Source organism: Felis catus, chromosome F1 (genome assembly GCF_018350175.1).
Source record: "Felis catus isolate Fca126 chromosome F1, F.catus_Fca126_mat1.0, whole genome shotgun sequence".
NCBI classification, from domain to species: domain Eukaryota; kingdom Metazoa; phylum Chordata; class Mammalia; order Carnivora; family Felidae; genus Felis; species Felis catus.
Window position 1 is genome coordinate 67,952,080 of NC_058384.1, and position 12,732 is coordinate 67,964,811.

The window sequence follows — 12,732 nt, forward strand, 5'->3', positions numbered from 1 at the left end:
AGGAAACAAAGGAATGGAAGGCAGAGATGTGCCGGCATCACAGTTTATTGTTTATAAACCATGAAAGTAACAGCTGTTGTTCGGCACGGGCCGGGCAGTGCCCACTGCAGGGGGGCAGCAGCGGACCCCAGAGGCCTTGCCTAGCCCAACCCACGGGGGACACCCAACCTCAGCTGGGGCCCCACGGGAGACTTGGCACGTTGGCGTGGGTGTGGGACAGGGTAAAGCATGCAAGAGGGAGACAGGGGATACAGGCATGCGGCCGAGGGGCGTGGGGACCCCAACGACTAAAGCAGGATGACGGGGCCCCCTTCCCCTCACCAGGGAGCGCCTGGGCAGTGTCTGGCCAAAAAAGCCTGCCCGCCCCAAGGCTGTAGTTGAGGACTGACGGGGCAGGGAGCTGGGCAGGGCAGAGTGCAGAGGGCAGACTGGGGATCATGCCCAGAGTTCCAGATGCCTTCCCTCCCCGGGAGCCGGGGGAGAGGCACGGGACAGGGATGGGGAAGGGGGCCCCTCCGTGACTCGGGTAAGATGCCAAGGGCAGGGTGTGGGGCAGAGACTCGGCGGGGGCTGGAGGGAATGAGGGATATCTAGAAAGGTGAGCAGAGGAGAGTCCCCTGGTGGAGGGAAGGCCCCAGGAATACACAGACATCGGGTAAGGGGCCAGGGGGCACGGCAGGAGGAGCGTGAGGGGGAAGCTGCCGGAGGCATAACCCGGCTCCAGCAGGCCTGGGGGGGGGGGGCAGGGCCCGGGTCAGTCCAGCTTGGCGAAGCCCCCGATGGTGACCTTCCTCTCAGGCTTGGTGCCCACGGGCTCCTGCAGTTGGACGGCACCGCCCCCGATGAAGCAGAAGGCAGGGCACACGGGCCCCGAGCAGTCCAGGGGGCACTCCAGGAGCCCGCGGAAGGACACGGCGTCCAGAAAAGAAACTCGGCCCCGCTCGTAGTCCAGGCAGATGCCCAGGCGGGGCGGCAGGGGCACGGTGCAGCTGGCCGCGGGGCCGTCCCGCCCCGTCAGCCCCGCGTTGGAGCTGGCCCCCGACCCCAGCAGGATCTTGCCCATGCCGATGGTCAGGAAGGCGAAAGGTGGCGAAGCCTCCACGGTGGCGTCCTCGGCACCGCTGTCGTGTCCGCTGTCCGGGTCGTACCTGCGGGAGCCGGTGGGTGGGAAGGTGTTGGGAGCGGAGGGGGGAAGTGGGGCACCGGGGGGGGGGGGAAGGCAAGGGCTGGCTGAGACACAAGGGGTGGGGTGGGGCCGAGGGCTGAGACGGTGACAGGACGGGATGTCGGGGAGCGAGAGGATCGACTTGGGACGCGTCGCAGACACAGGGGTTAGAATATGGGGCGGGGGGGGGGGGGGGAGTCTGAGTCCACGAGGAAAGCGGTATCGAAGGGCAAGGACGTTGGCACGAGAGGCAGGGGAGAAGGAGGTGAGGATCAGGCACCATGAGGAGGCAGGAGACAGGAAGGAGTGAGGAGAGCAACGGGGGAGGGGCATCACGCCGGCAAGGAGCTCCAGGAGGGTTTGAGGGGGTTGAGGCGGCCTAGTGACCGAGGGGCTGGGGAGAGAAAGGCTGTCGGGAAGGCAGGTGTTGGGAGAGAGCTGGGGTGGAGGGGTGTGGGATGGGGGTGCATTTCAGAGAAATGGAGTGTTTAGGGACAGTGCGGGGAGAAAGGGTTCGGGGAGGCACACGCGTGGGGGACGTTAAGCAGGGCGCTGGCAATGGGGGGGTGGAGATGGCAACGTCAAGGGAAGGATTTTAGGATGTTGAAGACAGACGCGGTGAAGGAGGTCCTGGGAAGAGTGGGTTTTGTGGAGACAGCACGTTGGAAACGGCGTTGGGAGATGCAGAGGCCGGACAGGTGGCCTGGTGGGCCTGAGGGACAGGTGGAAGCAGGTGGACGGCCCCTCTCCCCACATCCCTTTCCAAGCGACACACTCCTCCGAAAAGCAAGCCTCTAAGCCCCTTGGGCGGAGCCCACGCCGGGCTCGGCCCCGCGTCCCTGTTCCCGATCTCCCGCTGCCACCCCGTCCTGGGCCCAGCTCCCCCACCCAGGGCCCCCACACCCCGCCCCTCCCCGAGAGGCCTGACCTGGGGCTGACCACGTCGGGGGCTCCCTGGAAGCTCTCCTGAAGCTTGCTCTCCAGCCCGACGCCCACCTTGACCAGGTAGGAGGCTGGGTCCACGGCACAGGCCCAGTAGCTGCGGCCCTGGGTCACGGCCACGTCTCCCAGGACCACGTCCACGCTCAGGTGGCAGCCGGTGAGCAGCCGCTCAGCGGCCAGCAGCAGGGGCAGCCCCGGAACACTCCGCACCGCTCGCTGGTCCTTGCTGATGGCCAGACGCTCTCGGCTCGTGCCCCAGCGGCCGTCGAGGAAGAAGTGCAGGACTGCAGCGGGGGAGGGAGACAAAGAAAGGGCTTCAGGGACAAACACAGGCCTTGGAGGACACTGGGGGGTTTCAGGACATGGAACAAGCTGCTGAGGGCTGGGCGGGGGCTCTGGGGACCAGGGCCTGGAGGACCACCATCGGGGGCATGAGGGGAAAAAAGGGGGCATCCCAAATGGGCTTGGGACCCCAAGAAGAGTTTTAGGAGTGACTAGTGGGTCCAGAAACCGGTCTCCCAGTTGGCCTGCAGCGCCTCCTCCTGGCCCTCTCCTGTGGCCGCGCCCCGCCCCCCCCCCCCCCCCCGAGCCCCCACTGCCGCTCCGTCCCAGCTGTGACACCCCCCTCCCCACCAACCCACGCCTTCCAGCCCACACTCTGGTGCTCACACCCGGCCCTTACACCCCACTTGGGTGGTGACGCTCCTGGATTCCGCCCGCGCCCCAGGGGCCAGACCATTTTCTGGAGAGTCACTGCCCTCACACTTACTACTGGGAACGGACCTCAGTCCCTTCTCACAGCAACAATACTGCTATTGTCCCTACGGAAGAGGGACCCGAAGTTCAGAGAGGACAAATAGCTTGCCCAAAGCCACAGCTGGCAAGAGGCAGAGCGGGCGTCTGAACCCAGGTGGTCCAGCCCCAGAGCTGGCGCGCGGCCCGCTGTGCTGTCTCGCCGGCCGTCGGTGGCCTCAGTGGGTCCCCGCGTACCCTACGCGCCTCGAAGGCCGCACTGTGCCCAGCCGGGCGCCGCTCACCGGGTGCGGGGGGCGTGTGCAGGTGCACGTCTTCGCTGTACTCGCCATAGCCGGCCTTGTTGCAGCCCCGCACGCGCAGCACGTACACGGAGCCCGTGTCGGGGTTCTCGAGCAGGGCGCTGGTGCCCCTCACCTCCTCCCGCCGCTGCCAGCGGGTGGGGCCCGGCTGGGCGGGCACATCGGTGCGCCGGAACTCGATGGTGTAGTGCCAGGCGGGTGGCGAGTGGGGGGGCAGTCGCCAGCACAGGAATATCTGGTCGTAGGCGAAGGTGCGCTGGGTGTCGATGACGGGAGCCTCGGGCACTGTGGGAAGAGACAGAGGGGGTCAGTGGGGGCCTGGTCAGCGGCCTGGCGTGGAGGGCGGGCAAGGGAAGGGGAAGCAGCGGGGGCCGGGGGGGTGAGTGTGGGTGAGCGGGAGCTGCGGAGAAGGCCGTCTGGGGGCCGGGGGCCGGGCAGGGGGCGGGCAGGGCACAGCCCAGGGGAGAGACGGGTGTGGACGGGGCAGGGGGCAGGGGGCCTCGTGCCCGTCCTGGCCTGCCGTTCTCTCACTCTGGCCTTAGGTCAGTTGCTTCCCTTTTCTGGGCCTCAGTTTCCTCCTCTGTCAAAAAAGGTATTAGACCAGATGGGGACCCTTCTTTCTATGACCTTGTTTATTCTACGGATAAAGAAAGGCCCAGGGGAAAGGCAGACAAGGGCCACTGGAACCCAGGCTAAAGGGCATGGACAGGAGGAGGGGGCAGGGCAGGAGGGAGACAGACGCGAGGGCCAGCAAGCCAGAGAGCAGGGGCCGGGAGGGGGCGAGTGAGAGCCGGACAGCAGCAGGAGACCAGGGTCAAGGGGAAGAGGAGGCAAGTAGAGAGGGCGAGGGTCCGGAGGACAAAAGGTCAGAGGGCAGGGATTAGGCAGGAGCCCAAGGCAGGCAGAGAGAGAGAGACAGAGGGCGCTGGAGGGGGAGGACCGAGAAGGAAGCAGGGGTGGGTGGCCGAGCTGTGTGGGGGCGGCAGGGCAGGGCCCCCGGGGCAGGGCCGCTGACTTGCCTGGGGTGCTCCGGAGCGGAGTCCGCGGTGGCCACAGCCTACAAACAAAGAGAGGGAGAAGCAGCGCTGAGCGCGGTGTGGCCGGGCGGGCGGGCGGGCGGCGGCGGGGAGGGGCGGCTAGGCCGGGCTGGGCGGGAGGCCGGGACGTCCCGGTGGGCGCTGCCCCCCGGGCCCGCTGCTGGGGGGGGGGGGGAGACGGGGGAGGGCTCTAATGGGGCACGGGGCCTGGCCACCTCCTTACCTCGCAGGAAGTTAAGCTCTGTCAGCAGCTTCATCTCACGCCCCACGTCCAGCTGACAGTGTCGGAAGGAGGAGCTGGCGGCCGGCCGGAAGGTCTGCAGGGCCTCCGTGGCCCGGGCAATCCTGCGACGGGGGCGCGCAAGGGTCAGGCACGGCCCTCCGGGCCGCCGCCCTTCCCCTCCGCCCGGCCCTGCCTGTCCCTAGAGCCTCGGCCCCTGCGGTGGGTCTCCTCCTGTCCCCGCAGGCGAGCTGGGTACCAGTTGGGCCCGGTGTTAAAGCCTGGGGACCTGTCTGTCCACCGGGCAGCACCTCGCACGCTGTCCCCGACACTGGCCGCACCCCTGCGTCTGTCCAGGGGGCTGCACCTCGCGTGCCGTCCTCGACACTGGCCGCACCCCTGCGCCCCCGCGCCCTGGGCCGCGCCCCCGGGTACCTGTTGTGCAGCTGCTTGGCTGCTTGCACAAAGCAGGGCTGGTCTGTTTCCTTAAGAACCTCCTGGGCATAGCCCACCAGGCCTGAGCCATCCAGTAGGCTCCGGTGCTCCTGGATCTGGGCGCCGAGACGGGCCAGGCGCTCCTGCTGGCACTCCTCAATGGCCTGGAGCAGCGATGCCCGCTTCTCCTCCAGCACAGCCCCCAGCCCCCGCACCAGCTGGGACACCTCCTCCTTGGCCTGCTGGCCACTCACCTGCCCAGAGAGCAACACTCACTATCTTCCTCTCGAAGGCGGCACGTGTGCCTGCCTCCTGGGGCGCCACACCGGGGCCGGGACCACGGCAGATCTGGGGAAACCCTACCCGCCCGTTCCAACAGAGCCAGGCTCGCGTCTCCAAAGACCCCCCGGACACCCACATGGGTTTAACTTCTGAAGCTTTGTGCTGACCTTCCTGGATGCCCACACCACAGCCCTGAGCCCTTAAGGAGTCCCCCAAACAAGAGAGGCCACGACTGCACTAATGTCCACCGGCCTCCGCCCCTTCCTTATTGTCTATCCCCACGTCGGCCGATTCGAGCCATCTGCCGGAAAGTGTCAGAGGTGTGTGCCATCCTCCGCGGCGGCCGAGCCTGAGGGCATCTGAGCTATGTCTCCGGGGCTTTCCAAGCTCTCCCTGTCCTGGGTGACCGCCGCCCTGTCCCCACTGTAGCCCCAGGTACAGCCTCGTCTGGGGCACCCGTGTCCCAGCCAACCTGGCTTAACCAGAACCCCAACACATCCCTGGACCCCACATGGGCCTCCTGAGCTGGCAACCAGGTGATCGGGCCATGCCCACGCACACCCCCCCTGCCGGCTCCCACTCCCCGGCAGGGCCCAGGGCCCACCTCCATGCCCTCCCTCACCTCAGTGTGCCTCACGGTCTCCTCCAGCTCACAGATCTGGGTCTGTACCGTGTCCTGGTTTCCCAGGATGTATGTCAGGCTCTTTGTCAGCTTGTCCTGAGGGGGAAGAAAGAGGTGGGCATCATGCCTAGCTCGGCAGAGGCCAGCATGTAGGAGGAGGTGCCAGAGGGCGTGAGTGTGGGCTGAGCGAGGCAGAGTCCTCACCTTGAGGGCCTGGTAGGCGCTGAGCACCGGTGTGATCTTGTGCCCACCGTGGGTGCGCCTCACCCGGCAGAGCTGGCACACCAGCCGCTGGCACGTCTTGCAGTAATGGGTCACCTCTTCCTTGTGGTCTGGGCACATCAGGCCCTAGGGACAGAAAGAGCAGTGACGGAGTCAGCCGACGGGGGGCTTGAGGGGGCTGACCGACCACCCAAGCGCTTGGCCCTGCCTCTCCACGGCCCTGTGGGGGAGCCCGGCTGGGGTGCTCCACAGTGCCACCTGGTGGTGCACACTGGCACCAAAGGGAGCCTGGCCTGCACCAGGTTTTCGTCTAGCTCCGCCCTCCCCTCTACCTCCGGATGCGTGCTAATAGCAATAATAACGATAATTAATCTTCGCCTTGCGGCTAATAATTAACCTTGCCCATCTTGTTCACTGCCCTATCCCCGGCGTCTAGAATAGCACCAGGAACCAGGCTTGATAAATATTTACTCAGCGAACGCGTGAACGCAGACAGATCTTTTCAGCCTACAGGTAACTTTCACAAACACTATCTCATGTGATCCCTTCCACAGCCCTCAGGGCATGGGGATGGCAGGGCAGATGTTATCCTTCTCATTCAGCAGACAGGATGGAGGCTGGACGATGTTTAAAGACTCGTCCGGTGCCTTTTTGCTGTTGTTGTTACAGAAAGAGGAGCCCGGCAGAGGCGAACCTCCACCCACCTCCTTTCGCGAGCCCACAGACCTGGGCTCGCCCCCCACCGTGCGGCACCACCGCGCCCCTCCCTCCGCAGGCTCTTCCAGGGCTGGCTCACCTTGGGGCGGAAGGAGAGGGTGGGCAGCGTGGGCTCGTGCTGGGCCTTCTGGGTGCCCCAGGGGTGGAAGAGCTTGAAGCACTCGTTGCAAAAGGTGGCTCGGCACTCGGTGCAGCCCTTGGTGGCCTCTAGTGGCGGGGGCTTGCACAGCTGGCACAGGATGGCGCCGCCCACACTCACGCTCTGGCGGTACCGCTCTACCACGCGCTCGAGGGTCAGGTTCCGGAACAGCCCTGCCAGGCCCCGCTCCCCCAGATCCACATCGCCCTGGCAGGCTGGGCACGGGAACATGATCACCTGGGGGTGCAGGGCGCCTCGCTTCCGCCCGGGGTACGTCCCAAAGCCTGTGGAAGTGCAGGGAGGTAGGGAGGTGAGCATTTCGGCCGGCCGAGGGGCAGAGAGTCTGCTCCGTGGAAAAAAAAAAAAAAAGACTTTTTATCGTGCCAGAGCTCAGCTCGCATTACAGCCTGTATGAACGGTCTCCTCACCCCCCGCAAGACAGACAGATGCCCCTGACCAGCGACGGAGGTTTCCATCTTCCCCGTGGACACCCCAGCGTCCCCACCCCCGGTCCCCGGGACCCAGCCCCACCTGACTTAAGCAGCCGATCCAAGCGGTCCGGCTTGGGGAGAGTTCTGCGCCCGAGGCGGGGACTCCGGGTGGAAGGGGTGGAGGCAGGAGAGGTGGGCTCGGAGCTGGGGTCCCCACCGTGGCCTATGTAGCCCTGCTGGCCCAGCACCTCCCGGGCACAGGCCTGGCACACGTTGTGGGTACAGGGCAGCACCAGTGGCTGCTTGTACATCTCTTGACACACCGGACACAGCAGCTCTCTCTCCATGTTCTTCATGCTTGTCTGTGGAGACAGCAGGAGGCCGGCTCAGAGCACGACACCGGGCACATCTCGACAGGCCTCTCAGCTGCCCTCAGAAACCCACGGGGTCTCGAGCAGGGGCAAGAAGACGAGCTGCCTAAGGCTTTTCCCCAGCACCGGCCTGGGCCTGGTTCATACACCTTCCCGGCTCTGTCGCCTGCCTCTCCTGCTCTGGCACAGAGCTAAAGCCCACGGAGGGGGGGGGGCGGGTTGGAGCGCCAGCCTCCCCCAGCCTCTAGCCCCGCCCCTCTCGCTCCCCCTGCGGGGGAGCTGGGCCCGCAGCCCCTCTCCCCTGGCCATTGCCCGCCTCCCCCCACCTCTGGGCCGCCAGCTGCTCTCAAGGACACCGCCCATTCTGCAGCTCGGTGCGGACCCCCGCCCCCTTCGGGGGCACCCCCCCCTCCGCCCCGGCGTGACTCCTCCCTATAGCCAGGCGCCGCTCGCTCTCCATCCTCCCGCTCACCGCGTCCATCATCTTGCCGCGGCTCGGCCCGCGGCCGCCCCAGGCTCCATTCCCCAGCCTTCATTTCCCCACCCGGCTCCTCGGGTCGGCGAGACGAGCCCATTCCCTTCGCCCCCGACCGTCCGGCCCTCCCGCCCCCTCCCTCCCCCTCCCCCTGACTAGCCGCAACCCCCTCCCCAGGCGACAAGGAGCCCAGCTCCCGCCTACTTGCCCCCTCCCCACCGGAAGTACCCCTCCCTTTTTTGGTGGAGGGGGTCCTCAAGCTATGCCCCACCCCCCCGCCTCACCTTGGTCCCTCTCTTCGCAGCCATCCCGGTCAGGGGCGCAGCTGACACAAAGGAGGGAGGGACAGGCAGGGAGGGGGAAGGAAGTGGTGGGGGGGGCAGGGTTGGCACCGCCCCTGGGAGAGCCGGGCACGGGTTGCCATGACAACCGCGGGCTCCGAGGCAGCCCTGAGTGGGGGCGCGGTGGGGTGGGGTCTCGCCGAAGGGTCCAAATTTGGAACTGCACCGTGGGGCGGCTCCTTCATCGCCCCTCACCTAGCCTCAGTTTTCTTGGAAAACATCCGAGCTCACACACGCCCCCTCCTCGTAGCGTACAGAGCCCCAGCCCTGGTGCACTGCCGGCGGGCACCCCAGCCCAGCCGCTGCATCCGGGCGGCTCCTGGTTCCTCATACCCCACCAGATGGACGCCACCTCACTCACCTCTGGGCTGCCTCCGGGCTTACCCTCTCCAACCTGCACCCCGAACCTCCCGGTCCCCTCTGACCTCCCCAGGCCCCTGCCTGCATCCCGGCATCTTGCCTCATCTCCACCTGTACAAGGTCCCGGCCGGCCCCGGACCCCTGCGCTCCCCCCCCCCCTCTCCGTCCTCTCCCCTCGACCCCACCGTAACTCACACTGATGCGGACCAGCGCGTCCATGATGGAAGTGAAGGTCTGCATGTCCTCACCCTCAGCCATGGCCTTACCATGCCCGCCCGCCCCCGGGTGCCCGATCCCGGCTGCGGCTGCGAACCCCGGGCTTAATGCGGGAGCCCGGTGGGGGTGTGGGGAGGGGTGGGGGTGAGATGTCACTGCGCATGCTCCAGAGACAGCCTCGAACAGCGCCCGTCGAGGTAGGAGGTGGGAAATAGTTCTCCCCACGTGGTCCTCGGAAGACGGGGTGGGGGGTGGGTAACATGGAATGGCATTGGAGGGGGAGCCATTTCTTATGTTGCCATTCTTCGTTGGCTCCGTAGTCTTACTTATATAAAGCGGGAGGAGAGTTTCAGAGAAAGACGGGCTCCAGAACGGGAGGACCAGATTTTGGTTTGGGCAAGAGTCCACGGGAGATGTCCAGCCAGCGATCATGGCGTAGGGAGGTGTGAGGAACGGGCACTGGAGACGACATAAATGGCAAAGAAGACACACGTGGGCTAGAGGCTAGGGGCCACGGGCCCAGCAGCTTGCGCCGAGAGGCAGCAGACGCTCGGGGTGCGGGGAAGGGCCGGGACCAGGGCGGTGGCCACGGCCCCTCCTGGACGCAATATTTCCTCCCAGCCGGCAGGGGGCGCTGCGGCCAGGCGCCTAGAGGGAGCGCGGGGAAGACGTTGGGGGGGGGGAAGCGAGCCCGCGGGCCGGGCTGACGCATGCGCACGGCCGGCCGCCCCGGTTCGGCTCCATCCGCTCTCGGCTCGGCCCGAGGCGTCCACTGGGCCGGAGGGCAGGACGTGATGGGTAACGGCGCCGGCGGGATCCCCCCCCGACGGACGAGTGTGGTGGGGTGGGGGCGGCCCGGCTGTGGCGGTCCTCTGCCCGCAGAGCTGACGTGTCCTGGGCCCCGGGGGCGGGAGGGCTCGGGCGCCCGGGGCGGGGACGCCGGGGGTCGCGAGGGGGCGCGCGGCCCGGGGTGGGGGCGGGGAAGCGGCTGTGGCCGCGGCCGGGGGCCGGGCCGAGCCCGACTCGGCGCCTCCTGTGGTCGCCGCCCCTCCAGCCGTGGGTACGGGCACCTCGCTGGCGCTCTCCTCCCTCCTGTCCCTGCTGCTGTTCGCCGGGATGCAGATGTACAGCCGCCAGCTGGCCTCCACCGAGTGGCTCACCATCCAGGGGGGCCTGCTGGGCTCGGGCCTCTTCGTCTTCTCTCTCACCGTATCCTTCCTGCGCGGCGGGGGGCGGGGGGAGGAGGCGGCCGCGCGGCTCTGCCGGGTCTCTCGTCCCTTAACTCCCTGGGCCCAGGCCTTCAACAACCTGGAGAATCTGGTCTTTGGCAAAGGATTCCAAGCCAAGATCTTCCCCGAGAGTAAGTGCGAACCGGGGGTGGGGGCGTGGGGCGGGCTGTGAGTGAGCCCTCTGCTGTAACCTCCCCCAGCAGGGGACTGACCTCCCAGGCGCTCAGTTGGTCCGAGCTGCGTAGGGGAGCTGTGCTTGCTGAGGCTGTCGGAGGCGCTGACGCTCCCGGAACACGTCCTCTAGCTCGTGGAGGAGCTGGAAGGGAAGGCCGGAAAGCGCGAAACTTCGTTACCTTTGGGCCACTTCCCCGGGGAGGTCTGAGGACAGGGCGCGCGCCTTGCCTACGTCCTTGGGGACGGTCTTTGTTCCCCCCAGAGGAAGGAACAGGACTGACTCTATGAGGGGTTCTGATGTGAAGCTGAGCCGGTGTTCGTGGATTCTGTGTATTTAACCCGATCGTCAATAGCTTAAGTGTTAGAGCCTCCAGGTTTCACCTCAGCAGCGACCCTGACCGAGTTAGAATAAACGCGAGATCGTTTCCTGTTTGAAACGTACTTGTTATTGCTTGCGCAATGGAGAATTGATGATTTCGCTATTTATGCAGAATTAAGTTCACAAAGCAAATCAGACGTCGAGGCCGGGTCACCTAAGGAGTGTCACAAGCTTGAAAGTGACAGCACAGGCCGCCTCTTGTGGAGCCTTCCTCCCGTAGAACAGAGACCTGGTTTCTGCACCCTTCTCAGGGCCTTGCTCTCTCCACTCAGCCCCGTTGCAGTCTCCCCCAGCTCCTTCCCTCCTGCAGCCTCAAGCCTTCGGAGGTTTTGTTTCCATGTGTTCTGTCTTCCTGTGCTTCGGAAAGAGACCTTTGTTGTGGGGCAGGGCTCTCGGCCTTCTTGTCCGACGCTGCCCTCCCCAGATGGGCGGTCGGTGTTTGCCCTTCCTTTCTACCCTCTCACTTTCTCTCCAGTCCTACTCCGGATGCCCCGGAGACCCTTTCCTGCTTCCGTGGGCATGGGTGTCCAGGCCCTCTGCCCTCCAACCTGTGTCCGGGGACTGAGGCTCTCAGCTTCCACCGCTGGACAGCCAGTTGAGTGAATCGATCCTTAGTGGCTGGCTTTTGTGGCAAAGGCCTCACCCTCTTTCCCAAACAGCAGCAAACCTTGCCCTTCAGATGCTGCTGTCACTTTTCCTTTCCTTTATATTGGAAGAAAGCCAGGGTAGGGAAGTTAAGTGACATTTGTGACAGAGCTGGTAAGGAGCATGCGTCTCCTGCCTCCATGTCCCGGGCATCATTAAGGGCGTCTGAAGTCCTCCTGCCAGTGTCATGCCAGCTCCCTCCAGGCAGGTCCCCCAAGATTCAGAGCGCCCCTGGTGTCTCCTAGAACGCACATATGAAGGCTTGGTATTTCCCACTCCGACCGGCACCCTCCTTGTGCCCTCTTGCCTCCCCAGTTCTTCTCTGCCTCCTGTTGGCTCTCTTTGCATCCGGCCTCATTCACCGTGTCTGTGTCACCACCTGGTAAGTGCCTCGCAGCTGGGGAAGGGGCGCAGCGTGCTTCCCCCTCCCTCCTTTCCCCTTCCCCACTTCCCCAAACCTGATCCAGGATTCTTTCCCTGCTGCCGCCGCCCGCCTGCCCGAGGCGGCACCAGGCTGGCCGGATGCCCGCCGATGCCGTGACGTTCCTGTCTTCACCCGCAGCTTCATTTTCTCCATGGTTGGCCTGTACTACATCAACAAGATCTCCTCCACGCTGTACCAGGCAACAGCTCCAGTCCTCGCCCCAGCCAAGGTCACGGGGAAGGGCAAAAAGAGAAACTGACCCTGCGTGTCCAATAAAGTTGATTCTTTGTAGTTCTGTGAGCCGTGATCTACCGCGAGCCTCTTGCGCCGTCCCCGCACACGCGGGCTGCCGTGGCAGGCCGATACCTGTGCTCTCCGGCCATGGGGGTGGCGGGGCTTCTTCCTCTAAGGTACCTTTTTAGCTGGTGTTTATCGAGCACCGTCCGCGCCAAACGCTTTGTGAGGCGCTGGAGCGGCGCGTGCTCGTGTGAAAGTCTCCTCGTGGAAGTGAAGTGCACGAGTGACCCGCTGTGTTGACCTGTCGGAAGAGGGGTCGGGGCTTGAGCGCAGGAAGCCTTCCTTGCCCGTCAGGACGGGACTAGATCTTGGAACGGGAACGAGGGAAGGAAAGGCCCCTCGCCCCTGCGACACCTCTGGGGGCTTCGTTACTCTGACTGCCCACCCTGAGCAAACAGGGCCCCTGCCCCTCCTCCAAGTCCTCAGAAGGGAATTCTCTACCGATGTTGTCCTCCCGGCCCCGTCTGTGAAATGCCAGTGTGGACGTTTGTCCGTGTTTGGAGACTCCCGAGGTTGATCACCGCCCATCCTCTTTGTCCTGGTGCCTTCATTTC

At 65.5% G+C, this 12,732-nt stretch overlaps 2 protein-coding genes across 5 annotated transcripts; one reads left to right on the forward strand and one right to left on the reverse strand.

Annotated features, from left to right (window-relative positions):
* Positions 1 to 29: 29 nt before the first annotated feature.
* TRIM46 (tripartite motif containing 46) lies at positions 30 to 9,621 on the reverse strand. Of its 4 annotated transcripts, none has more exons than XM_023247505.2 (10): positions 9,010 to 9,621; positions 7,368 to 7,629; positions 6,777 to 7,120; positions 5,963 to 6,106; positions 5,759 to 5,854; positions 4,855 to 5,108; positions 4,423 to 4,544; positions 3,145 to 3,447; positions 2,094 to 2,391; positions 30 to 1,148 (listed from the first exon to the last, which is right to left on the reverse strand). In XM_023247505.2, the coding sequence occupies exons 1-10, from the start codon at positions 9,460 to 9,462 to the stop codon at positions 755 to 757; spliced, it is 2,670 nt and encodes an 889-aa protein (XP_023103273.1). In that variant the 5' UTR covers positions 9,463 to 9,621; the 3' UTR covers positions 30 to 754. The 4 variants fall into 4 exon arrangements, with proteins under 4 accessions (XP_023103273.1, XP_023103274.1, XP_023103275.1 ...); XM_023247506.2 differs by lacking the exon at positions 9,010 to 9,621 and adding an exon at positions 8,398 to 8,847; XM_023247507.2 differs by lacking the exon at positions 9,010 to 9,621 and adding an exon at positions 8,111 to 8,239.
* A 47-nt stretch (positions 9,622 to 9,668) lies between these two features.
* KRTCAP2 (keratinocyte associated protein 2) lies at positions 9,669 to 12,172 on the forward strand. The gene is made up of 5 exons (XM_023247509.2): positions 9,669 to 9,828; positions 10,085 to 10,239; positions 10,327 to 10,390; positions 11,773 to 11,839; positions 12,020 to 12,172. Exons 1-5 carry the CDS (start codon positions 9,741 to 9,743, stop codon positions 12,138 to 12,140), a joined length of 495 nt encoding a protein of 164 aa, XP_023103277.2. The 5' UTR covers positions 9,669 to 9,740; the 3' UTR covers positions 12,141 to 12,172.
* Positions 12,173 to 12,732: the final 560 nt, after the last annotated feature.

What these genes read in the sequence shown, in the direction of transcription:
- TRIM46 (XM_023247505.2), bottom strand. Translation starts at nt 9,462, where the DNA reads ATGATCGCTGGCTGGACATCTCCCGTGGACTCTTGCCCAAACCAAAAT. An exon ending in GCGCCTACCAGGCCCTCAAG is followed by an intron (nt 5,855 to 5,962) that starts GTGAGGACTCTG and finishes CTTCCCCCTCAG; the next exon opens with GACAAGCTGACAAAGAGCCT. An exon ending in AGAGCTTAACTTCCTGCGAG is followed by an intron (nt 3,448 to 4,422) that starts GTAAGGAGGTGG and finishes CTCTTCCCACAG; the next exon opens with TGCCCGAGGCTCCCGTCATC.
- KRTCAP2 (XM_023247509.2), top strand. Translation starts at nt 9,741, where the DNA reads ATGCGCACGGCCGGCCGCCCCGGTTCGGCTCCATCCGCTCTCGGCTCG. An exon ending in CGGAGGGCAGGACGTGATGG is followed by an intron (nt 9,829 to 10,084) that starts GTAACGGCGCCG and finishes CCGCCCCTCCAG; the next exon opens with CCGTGGGTACGGGCACCTCG. An exon ending in CGTGTCTGTGTCACCACCTG is followed by an intron (nt 11,840 to 12,019) that starts GTAAGTGCCTCG and finishes CTTCACCCGCAG; the next exon opens with CTTCATTTTCTCCATGGTTG.